This window comes from Argopecten irradians, chromosome 11 (assembly GCF_041381155.1).
Source record: "Argopecten irradians isolate NY chromosome 11, Ai_NY, whole genome shotgun sequence".
In the NCBI taxonomy this organism is placed as follows: domain Eukaryota; kingdom Metazoa; phylum Mollusca; class Bivalvia; order Pectinida; family Pectinidae; genus Argopecten; species Argopecten irradians.
The window spans coordinates 22,257,452-22,270,493 of NC_091144.1; the positions used below are offsets into that span (position 1 = coordinate 22,257,452).

Here is a 13,042-nt window from a genome sequence, read left to right on the forward strand (position 1 = left end):
TACTGATGTTGTGTATTGGTATTACAGACCTGTTTAGTTTATCTATATAACATAATAGACTGATGTTGTGTATTTATACAGACCTGTGTTAGGTTATCTATAAACATCTATATACTGATGTTGTGTATTGGTATACAGACCTGTTTTAGGCTTATCTATAAACATCTATATAACTGATGTTGTGTATTGGTATATACAGACCCTGTTTTAGGTTATCTATAAACATATATACTGATGTTGTGTATTGGTATACAGACCTGTTTTAGGTTATCTATAAACATATATACTGATGTTGTGTATTGGTATACAGACCTGTGTTAGGTTATCTATAAACATCTATACTGATGTTGTGTATTGGTATACAGACCTGTGTTAGGTTATCTATAAACATCTATACTGATGTTGTGTATTGGTATACAGACCTGTTTTAGGTTATCTATAAACATATATACTGATGTTGTGTATTGTGTATATTGTGTATTGGTATAAACATCTATACTGATGTTGTGTATTGGTATACAGACCTGTGTTAGGTTATCTATAAACATCTATACTGATGTTGTGTATTGGTATACAGACCTGTGTTAGGTTATCTATAAACATCTATACTGATGTTGTGTTATTGGTATACAGACCTGTTTTAGGTTATCTATAAACATCTATACTGATGTTGTGTATTGGTATACAGACCTGTGTTAGGTTATCTATAAACATCTATACTGATGTTGTGTATTGGTATACAGACCTGTTTTAGGTTATCTATAAACATCTATACTGATGTTGTGTATTGGTATACAGACCTGTGTTAGGTTATCTATAAACATCTATACTGATGTTGTGTATTGGTATACAGACCTGTTTTTAGGTTATCTATAAACATCTATACTGATGTTGTGTATTGGTATACAGACCTGTGTTAGGTTATCTATAAACATCTATACTGATGTTGTGTATTGGTATACAGACCTGTGTTAGGTTATCTATAAACATCTATACTGATGTTGTGTATTGGTATACAGACCTGTGTTAGGTTATCTATAAACATATATACTGATGTTGTGTATTGGTATACAGACCTGTGTTAGGTTATCTATAAACATCTATACTGATGTTTGTGTATTGGTATACAGACCTGTGTTAGGTTATCTATAAACATCTATACTGATGTTGTGTATTGGTATACAGACCTGTTTTAGGTTATCTATAAACATATATACTGATGTTGTGTATTGGTATACAGACCTGTTTTAGGTTATCTATAAACATATATACTGATGTTGTGTATTGGTATACAGACCTGTGTTAGGTTATCTATAAACATCTATACTGATGTTGTGTATTGGTATACAGACCTGTGTTAGGTTATCTATAAACATCTATACTGATGTTGTGTATTGGTATACAGACCTGTGTTAGGTTATCTATAAACATCTATACTGATGTTGTGTATTGGTATACAGACCTGTGTTAGGTTATCTATAAACATATATACTGATGTTGTGTATTGGTATACAGACCTGTGTTAGGTTATCTATAAACATCTATACTGATGTTGTGTATTGGTATACAGACCTGTGTTAGGTTATCTATAAACATATATACTGATGTTGTGTATTGGTATACAGACCTGTGTTAGGTTATCTATAAACATATATACTGATGTTGTGTATTGGTATACAGACCTGTTTTAGGTTATCTAAAACATCTATACTGATGTTGTGTATTGGTATACAGACCTGTTTTAGGTTATCTATAAACATATATACTGATGTTGTGTATTGGTATACAGACCTGTGTTTAGGTTATCTATAAACATCTATACTGATGTTGTGTATTGGTATACAGACCTGTTTTAGGTTATCTATAAACATCTATACTGATGTTGTGTATTGGTATACAGACCTGTGTTAGGTTATCTATAAACATCTATACTGATGTTGTGTATTGGTATACAGACCTGTGTTAGGTTATCTATAAACATCTATACTGATGTTGTGTATTGGTATACAGACCTGTGTTAGGTTATCTATAAAACATCTATACTGATGTTGTGTATTGGTATACAGACCTGTGTTAGGTTATCTATAAACATATATACTGATGTTGTGTATTGGTATACAGACCTGTTTTAGGTTATCTATAAACATCTATACTGATGTTGTGTATTGGTATACAGACCTGTGTTAGGTTATCTATAAACATATATACTGATTGGTTGTGTATTGGTATACAGACCTGTGTTTTAGGTATAACCTATAGGTATCTATCTATACTGATGTTGTGTATTGGTATACAGACCTGTGTTAGGTTATCTATAAACATCTATACTGATGTTGTGTATTGGTATACAGACCTGTGTTAGGTTATCTATAAACATCTATACTGATGTTGTGTATTGGTATACAGACCTGTGTTAGGTTATCTATAAACATCTATACTGATGTTGTGTATTGGTATACAGACCTGTGTTAGGTTATCTATAAACATATATATGATGTTGTGTATTGGACCGTGTTAGGTTATCTATAAACATATGTGATGTTGTGTATTGGTATACAGACCTGTGTTAGGTTATCTATAAACATATATACTGATGTTGTGTATTGGTATACAGACCTGTGTTAGGTTATCTATAAACATCTATACTGATGTTGTGTATTGGTATACAGACCTGTGTTAGGTTATCTATAAACATATATACTGATGTTGTGTATTGGTATACAGACCTGTGTTAGGTTATCTATAAACATCTATATACTGATGTTGTGTATTGGTATACAGACCTGTGTTTAGGTTATCTATAAACATATATACTGATGTTGTGTATTGGTATACAGACCTGTGTTAGGTTATCTATAAACATCTATACTGATGTTGTGTATTGGTATACAGACCTGTGTTAGGTTATCTATAAACATATATACTGATGTTGTGTATTGGTATACAGACCTGTGTTAGGTTATCTATAAACATATATACTGATGTTGTGTATTGGTATACAGACCTGTGTTAGGTTATCTATAAACATCTATACTGATGTTGTGTATTGGTATACAGACCTGTGTTTAGGTTATCTATAAACATTATACTGATGTTGTGTATTGGTATACAGACCTGTGTTAGGTTATCTATAAACATATATACTGATGTTGTGTATTGGTATACAGACCTGTGTTAGGTTATCTATAAACATATATACTGATGTTGTGTATTGGTATACAGACCTGTGTTAGGTTATCTATAAACATTATACTGATGTTGTGTATTGGTATACAGACCTGTGTTAGGTTATCTATAAACATATATACTGATGTTGTGTATTGGTATACAGACCTGTGTTAGGTTATCTATAAACATCTATACTGATGTTGTGTATTGGTATACAGATGATGTTTTAGGTTATCTATAAACATATATACTGATGTTGTGTATTGGTATACAGACCTGTTTTAGGTTATCTATAAACATCTATACTGATGTTGTGTATTGGTATACAGACCTGTTTTAGGTTATCTATAAACATCTATACTGATGTTGTGTATTGGTATACAGACCTGTGTTAGGTTATCTATAAACATATATACTGATGTTGTGTATTGGTATACAGACCTGTGTTAGGTTATCTATAAACATCTATACTGATGTTGTGTATTGGTATACAGACCTGTGTTAGGTTATCTATAAACATATATACTGATGTTGTGTATTGGTATACAGACCTGTTTTAGGTTATCTATAAACATCTATACTGATGTTGTGTATTGGTATACAGACCTGTTTTAGGTTATCTATAAACATCTATACTGATGTTGTGTATTGGTATACAGACCTGTGTTAGGTTATCTATAAACATCTATACTGATGTTGTGTATTGGTATACAGACCTGTGTTAGGTTATCTATAAACATCTATACTGATGTTGTGTATTGGTATACAGACCTGTGTTAGGTTATCTATAAACATCTATACTGATGTTGTGTATTGGTATACAGACCTGTGTTAGGTTATCTATAAACATCTATACTGATGTTGTGTATTGGTATACAGACCTGTGTTAGGTTATCTATAAACATCTATACTGATGTTGTGTATTGGTATACAGACCTGTGTTAGGTTATCTATAAACATATATACTGATGTTGTGTATTGGTATACAGACCTGTTTTAGGTTATCTATAAACATCTATACTGATGTTGTGTATTGGTATACAGACCTGTGTTAGGTTATCTATAAACATATATACTGATGTTGTGTATTGGTATACAGACCTGTTTTAGGTTATCTATAAACATATATACTGATGTTGTGTATTGGTATACAGACCTGTTTTAGGTTATCTATAAACATATATACTGATGTTGTGTATTGGTATACAGACCTGTGTTAGGTTATCTATAAACATATATACTGATGTTGTGTATTGGTATACAGACCTGTTTTAGGTTATCTATAAACATCTATACTGATGTTGTGTATTGGTATACAGACCTGTTTTAGGTTATCTATAAACATCTATACTGATGTTGTGTATTGGTATACAGACCTGTGTTAGGTTATCTATAAACATATATACTGATGTTGTGTATTGGTATACAGACCTGTGTTAGGTTATCTATAAACATATAGACTGATGTTGTGTATTGGTATACAGACCTGTTTTAGGTTATCTATAAACATCTATACTGATGTTGTGTATTGGTATACAGACCTGTGTTAGGTTATCTATAAACATCTATACTGATGTTGTGTATTGGTATACAGACCTGTTTTAGGTTATCTATAAACATATATACTGATGTTGTGTATTGGTATACAGACCTGTTTTAGGTTATCTATAAACATATATACTGATGTTGTGTATTGGTATACAGACCTGATTTAGGTTATCTATAAAACATCTACTAATGTACAGACCTGTTTAAGGTTATCTATAAACATCTACATGAATTTACAGACCTGTTTTAGGTTATCTATGGCCTGTAGTTCCTGCTGGTCAATCTCGGTTTCTGTGACGTCAGTTTCTGTTCGCTGTTTCTGTAGCAGGTCATGGTAGTCCTGTCCAAAGGGAAATAAATCAGAGAAGTTTTGATAGTATATCTCACACATGAAATTAAGTTTGTCATAATTCTGGACAGAAATATACACATTGCACAACATTTGTATGAAAGTGCTGTTGTGTCAATATCTTGATATACAATAAGCTTTATATAGTTGTTCAATTTTGCTGGTGTAAAATTGTACGATTTAATGTTTGGAACTTATTTGCAGGGAATTGTTTTTGTAAATTTTTGAAAGCAACATTTACTGACAATTTAACATGTAAAACCATAACTGTATACTTTACGACAAATTTCACAAGGTATTCATTTTCACAAATTTCAGTGATTCTCCGAATTTAGCGAAATTAAAACTTCCACGAATATTAACAAATATACAGTACTACAGTGCTTTCTTGATTAAATTTGCTTAATATGACCACACACTTTTTGACCTTATCTTGCATTTATGCAACATATTTTAGGAGTATAAGCATTGAAGAAAATAATTCAACAAGGCAGATCTAAGACTAAGATTAAGAACAGATTTTATCCCTTTGATTAAGATAATTTTCAGCTATCAAACATTTAGCACATCTTGTGCTTGACAACATAAGAACCTTGCGTCTCATTTTCTTCTATGGATGTGTTTCCCTATTCATCAAACTCCATAAGTAAGACTTTCGCCTATCCTTTGCAATCCTTTGACCCAAATTCGAATAATTATTACCCGTATATATTAAAGAAAAAGTTTAATTGAAGTATTGAACATATATTATACATTTTGCATTTTTGCAACAATAATTGATTGCAATTTGTTATACATGTACATCTGTATCTCGAATGAACCATGCCATGAAAATAAGAAAGAAGTCACCTAAAATCTGTTGTTTGAATAATTTCATGCTATTTGTTACTAATTTTGAGAAATTCACTGTGCATACACCTACTAAAATACATAACTATACCTGAGAGAAATCTGTTGCTGTCCCCCGATCTAGTTTCTCCTTTTGAATGGCTCTCTCCCTCTCATGTTTAGTTTGTAGTTGGTTCATCCGTTTTAATCGCTTAGCTCTTAGTTTCTCTGCTAAATCCTCGAGTTGCCTATTTGATTCTGTAGGTAAATAACACATATACCTTTTAAGTAATGCTATATTTATTGAAGGTTAAAACAATCTTCAGTATTCTGTTTCTCATCAGACAGGAACCTGTTGCAACTCACATGTACTAGACAATGACATGGCGTTATCAATACATGCAGGGACCATTGTCAAAGATGTTATTTATTTTGATGAATATAGTGATATCCCTCTCATGATTAATCTATAACAATAATTCTAAACTAGAACTGTCGCCAGAGAGGCAGACTAATAGACCCTCTTCTCCAGCTAATTAGTAATGCAGAACCCTATATATTTTTCTCAACTCCCCTTTATGTCAGGCTTCGCTGTACCAGATTTCATCAAAATCTGTCAGGTTAGTTTAGGAGGAGTTCGTCGAACAAAGTTGTGTCTATAGACAGACGGACGGACAGATGGACAACCCAATTCCAGTATAACATCCCCCCTTGGTTTTCTTGTAGGGGTATAACAACTGAATCTTTTTACGGCATGGGAGGAAAAGGTTCAACCAAGGGTTGATTGCCAAAATCTTTCACAAGGGTTTAGAAATCCTCTCCACTTGACAGATCAAATAAATACATTCCTCTTTTGTGATGACTATAAAGTTTCTATACAAACCTTTTTCGTGTTGATTGTGTAGTTTCTGCAGGTCTAACATGTACTGGTTGATGAGTTGAGTGGCCTCTTTAGAGGTCATATCTTTATTATTGACCATTTCCTTGACCGCCTCTTCCATCATCTCCACATTATCCTTTAATTCTTCCTTTGTCTGCTGGTCCTGTAGCTTACGGAACTCCAATATCTGTCTCCGCTTGGCGAGGCGTTCCTCCAGCATCTGTCAAGATCAAACAATGTCTATCAATGTCATATGTAAAGGAATGCTTAAAGATGCTCCACCGCTGAGAGATTATAAATGGCATTCATCATTAGAACAATAATTGGTTTTTAATCTTGTATATAAATGTCTAATTAACACAAAAAATTATTTAAGATAATTTCTTTTGCCTTTGGTGCATGTGCAATCAGTACTTCATTCCATATAGACTATAGAGCCAAGGAATTTTTTTCGGGATGCAATTAATTTTTTTTTTTTTTATATTTTTTCACTTGAAGTAAATAAGAAGCTCAAACTTTTCAATGGTGGTAATTATCTGAAGTATTGTAACTTTTGTAACTGACGAAAAATTCTAAATCGTCTGCTCCTGTTTTTGATAGTGAAAAAATACCAATTGTCAGCGGTGGAGCATCTTTAATTAAGGACAATGAAAACAGCTCAAATAAATGAAAAATTGTAGGGATAACTTTTTATATATATTATATATATTATTTTGACTTACAACATATTTCACTCATTTAACCCTGAAGACACATTTAGACTCTCCCAAATGTAATGACTAGAATACCAGTTAGTCCATTATGAAATTGCAGGGGTGAATGATTTAAGGTGAAATCATATTTATCGTTGTCATGACAACAAGTGAAAATCCTTTGCTATAGTATATTAAGTAAGGTATGTATTACAACTTGGGTGATATGATATGTAATATGTAGCTCACTTTGTTGATATTAGGAATAAAATTTCATTTTACATTTCATCTAAGATCTACTCACCCTATTCTGCCTTAGGAACTCATTTCCAAGTTTCTTCTCGAGGTTTGCCATGTCCTTCAGCAATGCAGCCATGAGAGCCTCAATCTGGAAAACAACATTTTATAGATAAACATACATCCTTAATGAACATCAACATACTATAAACCAACTCTTTTTTGCATTTTATTTATTTTCATGAATTTCTCAATCCAAGAGATTTCGCGAAAGTTTATATCCACGAATTAATATCAACATCATTTATATTGATAAGAATTTCCATTTTATTTTTTAAATCTGCGAATGTCAATCTTCAGGCACTTGTTTTGAAAAGGAAATCTCACAATTTAAAAGCCGCAAAAGAATATTTGTTTATAGTATGTGTATCACTAGAATATGAATTATGTTCCTAGCTCTATATCACTATTGTCTCTCATTGTTTCACTTGAGGATATCAAAGAATTTTACACTGTTCCTAAAATCAGATTTTATTTTAATTTGCTTTAACTTTTCTCTTTTAAAGAATTAACCTTTTATAGTTTCTATTACTTAGATGGACTGGTCTAAACTTTTCAACGCATGCTCAGGTAAACTGAAGTAATATAACTCCCATGTGCACGTTTTGCTGATAGTCCTATTTTGAGTTACAAGGTTTGACTCCATAAAGGATTTGTATCCCATTTACTCCCTAATCTATGTCAAACACATGTTTGACTTTCTACTCTCCATATACCCTCAGCAATCACACATTAATACCTCGTCGTCCTTCAGGTCTGTCCGTTTAGATAGCTCCTGTCTTATATAGTCGCGTTCATCCTCGTGTAACTTGACAAGTTTCTGTTCAAGTTGGGAGTCAAGTTTGTCTATCTCAGCTTGTACTGCAGCAGGGTTTTTTTCTTTACTCATCTGTCGCCGTACTTCCTGCATGTACAGACAAATTTATAAGGTTGTCAAAACGTCTGTTGGTGCAAAATTTCATTATCAAATAAATTATACCACAAATATAGTGAACTTTATCTATGTTTACTTTCCTGCTGCAAACCTATGTCAACAAAACCCCGAAAAGGTATAAGGCTACAGTGACACAATCTGGGATTAATATGATTTCTATTTTAGAATAGTGCTATGATTCAAAACAGACATTTAACCTTACATTTGATAAATATTAACAATAAAAATAACACATGTATGTATATTTTTAAATAAGCTACCAATCTAGGTAGCAAAGATAAAGTTTATGTCTTACGCCTTCCACTTCTTGTTTTTCGTCCTGATACATCTTTGCTTTACTACTCATGTCTTCCATGACGTTCCTCACAATTTCCGAAAGATTACTGTCCCCCACCTTCATTCGCCGTAACTGCATCTTCAACTGTTTGAGAAACACCTGAAACAGCCAAACACAAGAGTGTCTCATTACATGCTCAGTGGAATTCCTTCAAATGCTGTCAATTTTACTGGCAGATGACAATAGGGTTTAACACTAGCTGTATCTACACTAAAAATCACAAGATTTCAAGTCAATAAAGAAATTTAAATCCTGTGCAAATTTCAATTATTTTGGAAATTATTTCTTGTAAATGTTATAATATGTAACTTTATACTTTTGTGATTTGATGTCATCCAATGTTTACAGTGAGCATAGAATAACATTCTTTTCAAATAGTTTTACGATTAAGTTTCGGGTTCTGTCTTTGTCAAACTAGAACAGAACAAATATCTTCCATAAGTGTTGGTGGTAGATAACATTTGATACTCTAAATTCATTTGTCTTAGTCAGAGATATCTGATATAAGAAGAGAATAAATAAAAAATACCAGTTGATTACAATTACTACGCATGTACATTGTACATTACTTTTACAGAGGACAGGTTGTGACAAAACATTCAATGGCAACCACAGAAGGTCAATTAAAACCACTGTAGTTTAAGGAATGTGAGATGGCTCAATTACTTGCCTGTGAAATTATTTCAACTGTACCATACAGTATCCTAATTAACTTAGCTAGCTATTGATGATTTACAAATCATATCAAGTCTAGAATGGTATGTTGCAGTAACTATTTGATACGTAATGAAGATATGCTATACTTACATCATCTTTTTCCCGGCGGAGATCACGCGTTACTCTGTCCACTTTATCCACGTCCTGTTTACTTATTTCAGCCTCTGCACCTTCTCTATAAAACAAGATGAAGCAGGTGGTCAGCAGAATGTTTTAATTGCAGCATTGACAACCTGTTGGTAACATGTTGGTATATCAAGTTGGGTAGATGTATGAAGTTAACTAGTGATGATATACTTTAACATTTTAAAATCCATCCCCTGTAATGAATTTAAGTACAGAAAAGCAATCCAATGATTTCATGGCAACCATTACTCATTAATATCTAATTGATTTTTCCACAGATAGTTAAAGTGATTCAATAATTTGGCTATGTAATATATAGATGAAGGTGGTGTCTTCAGGCTGACCATTAATGACAAACTTGGAGGTCTATAATCTATATCATGCAATAGGAGCATAGAAATTGCACTAACCACAGCCAATGTTGTAGAATCGGCTAAAAATTACAAAACATCATCGGACGAAATTATAGGACTTATTCTATTCTGTAATCGGTGAAGTTAATCAGTTAAATTTTCTTGCTACTTTGCCCCTAATGTCATTTTTTGGCAGTAAAATAGCCTCTGCAAATAATTAACCCAATTTGTTGGACTATATTTTGACAAAGCATTGACGAAATTATCAAATCAATGAAGTGATCGATTCAATCAGACTATACATTAATATCTTATGTAGGATTTTCAAAAATTTGTAATACGCTTTATTAATCAATGGATTAATCAATAATGAAATTTCAAATCAATGATCAGACAAGTTGAAGTTCATCTACTAATTTATTCTAATTAATTAATTTTTGCTGATCATCAGTACAACAGTGCATGACTACAGCTGATAGCATGGTCTTAATGGATAATATATTGTGCCCTAAAGGATCAATTACAATTAGCATCCTGTCATTGTTCAATAAGCTATAGCCACCAGCAACTACAAGACGACCAGTCCCTATTCCTGGATATCAACCAGTCCCTATTCCTGGATATCAACCAACCCTATTCATGGATATCAACCAACCCTATTCATGGATATCAACCAGCCCCTATTCATGGATATCAACCAACCCCTATTCATGGATATCAACCAGTCCCTATTCCTGGATATCAACCAACCCCTGTTCATGGATATCAACCAGTCCCTATTCATGGATATCAACCAGTCCCTATTCCTGGATATCAACCAACACTATTCATGGATATCAACCAGCCCCCTATTCATGGATATCAACCAACCCCTGTTCATGGATATCAACCAGTCCCTATTCCTGGATATTAACCAACCCCTATGCATGGATATCAACCAACCCCTATTCATGGATATCAACCAACCCTATTCCTGTATATCAACCAACCCTATTCATGGATATCAACCAGTCCCTATTCATGGATATCAACCAACCCCTATTCCTGGATATCAACCAACCCTATTCATGGATATCAACCAACCCTATTCATGGATATCAACCAGTCCCTATTCCTGGATATCAACCAGTCCCTATTCCTGGATATCAACCAGCCCCCTATTCATGGATATCAACCAGTCCCTATTCATGGATATCAACCAACCCCTATTCCTGGATATCAACCAGTCCCTATTCCTGGATATCAACCAACCCTATTCATGGATATCAACCAACCCTATTCATGGATATCAACCAACCCTATTCATGGATATCAACCAGCCCCTATTCATGGATATCAACCAGCCCCTATTCATGGATATCAACCAGCCCCTATTCATGGATATCAACCAGTATCTTTGTGTTCCATATAAGCTGTTGTCAACGTTGATGTCTCCAATAGCTTAAATGGAATTTTCTACGAGAATGTCCAAGTACTTCCATGGTATTTTTGACGATGATGTCCAAAGGTAACTTACATGATATTTTTAAGAAAATGTCCCCGATAACTTAATAGGTATTTTTTTACGAGGATGTCCTCGATAACTTCCATGGTGATTTTTTACGAGGTTGTCCCCGATAACTTACATGGTATTCTTTTTACAGGGATATCTCGGATACTGCAAGGAAGGTAATTAAAACTTACATGGTATGTTTTACAAGGATGTCTTCGGTTGCTTATAATGGTATTTTTTACTAGGATGTCTTCAGTTTCTTATGATGGTATTTTTATGAAGATGTCATCATTTACTTACATGGTATGTTTTACGAGGATGTCCCCGATACCGCGAGTAAGAGCTGGGTCTAATGGAGGCTTCTCAAGATAAGGATCAGTGCCTATCTCATCTTCCTCATCCTCTTCTTCAACTTCTCCTTTCTTTCCTTTCCTTCCTCTCTTCTTTCCAAACTTTAACTTTTTTGATGTCGGTCTGTCTTTGACATTGTAGGCATATATCTGTATGAAAATAATATTTTGTTTATATGATTATACATAAAGATATTTCAGTTTCAGATAAAGATGCAACAGGAGACAAAATATGATTTCGAAAATTAAAAAAAAAAAATGAAAAGGTGCTTAATAAGATAAAATGATTGCATTTTTAAAAGTATCATTTTTGTCAGTTTTGTGATTTACAGTTTTGTGTAGTTTTGGTTTTATATATGCCAAGGAAATTGAAATTGAGGCCTCAAAAAGGAGGAGCTTATAGGGACATTTACACTTATTGGGTCAAATAGGGTATGTTAAAATTTTTGACTTAAGACAGTTTTTTACTTAGGTTGTTTCAAGAAATGAAGGCCAGTTCCTCTCTCTTCATTGACATGGATAGATTTTCCCATCCCTCACTCTGTCCTGCTCCTAATTCCAAATTCACTAATGCCTGTCACCCCATTCCTCGGCCCTTTCTGCCCCCCCAATCTATTTCCTTGCCACATCAGTTCCTTCCTTTTGGTTAATGTGGACAGCTTTCTCCTCCTATGCCTCACCCCACCTACCCCTTCCCCACAACCTATCCTTCCTGTCCTTCGCCACTTTCTGTCCCTTAACCCCCACCATCATCCCCTAAGACCTAAGAATTTTACACATCAGTTCCTTCCTTTTCATTGAAGTGGACAGCTTTCTCCTCCTATTCCTCAACTTATCTACCTCTTTCCCACAACCTATCTCTCCTGTCCTTCGCCACTTTCTGTCACTTACCATGCCCTTCCCCTCTCCAATCATCCCCTAAGACCAAAAAACTTTCCACATCAGTTCCTTCCTTTTCGTTGAAGTGGACA

General features: G+C 33.6%; 1 protein-coding gene across 1 annotated transcript in view; it reads right to left on the reverse strand.

Annotated features, from left to right (window-relative positions):
- The window catches only part of LOC138334487 (calponin homology domain-containing protein DDB_G0272472-like), a 44,935-nt gene that overhangs the window by 15,542 nt on the left and 16,351 nt on the right, over nucleotides 1-13,042 (reverse strand). The window contains 8 exon segments of the mRNA XM_069283144.1: nucleotides 4,944-5,056; nucleotides 6,006-6,151; nucleotides 6,777-6,993; nucleotides 7,770-7,853; nucleotides 8,502-8,666; nucleotides 8,992-9,132; nucleotides 9,841-9,925; nucleotides 12,022-12,221. Coding sequence (XP_069139245.1) covers nucleotides 4,944-5,056; nucleotides 6,006-6,151; nucleotides 6,777-6,993; nucleotides 7,770-7,853; nucleotides 8,502-8,666; nucleotides 8,992-9,132; nucleotides 9,841-9,925; nucleotides 12,022-12,221 — 1,151 coding nt within the window.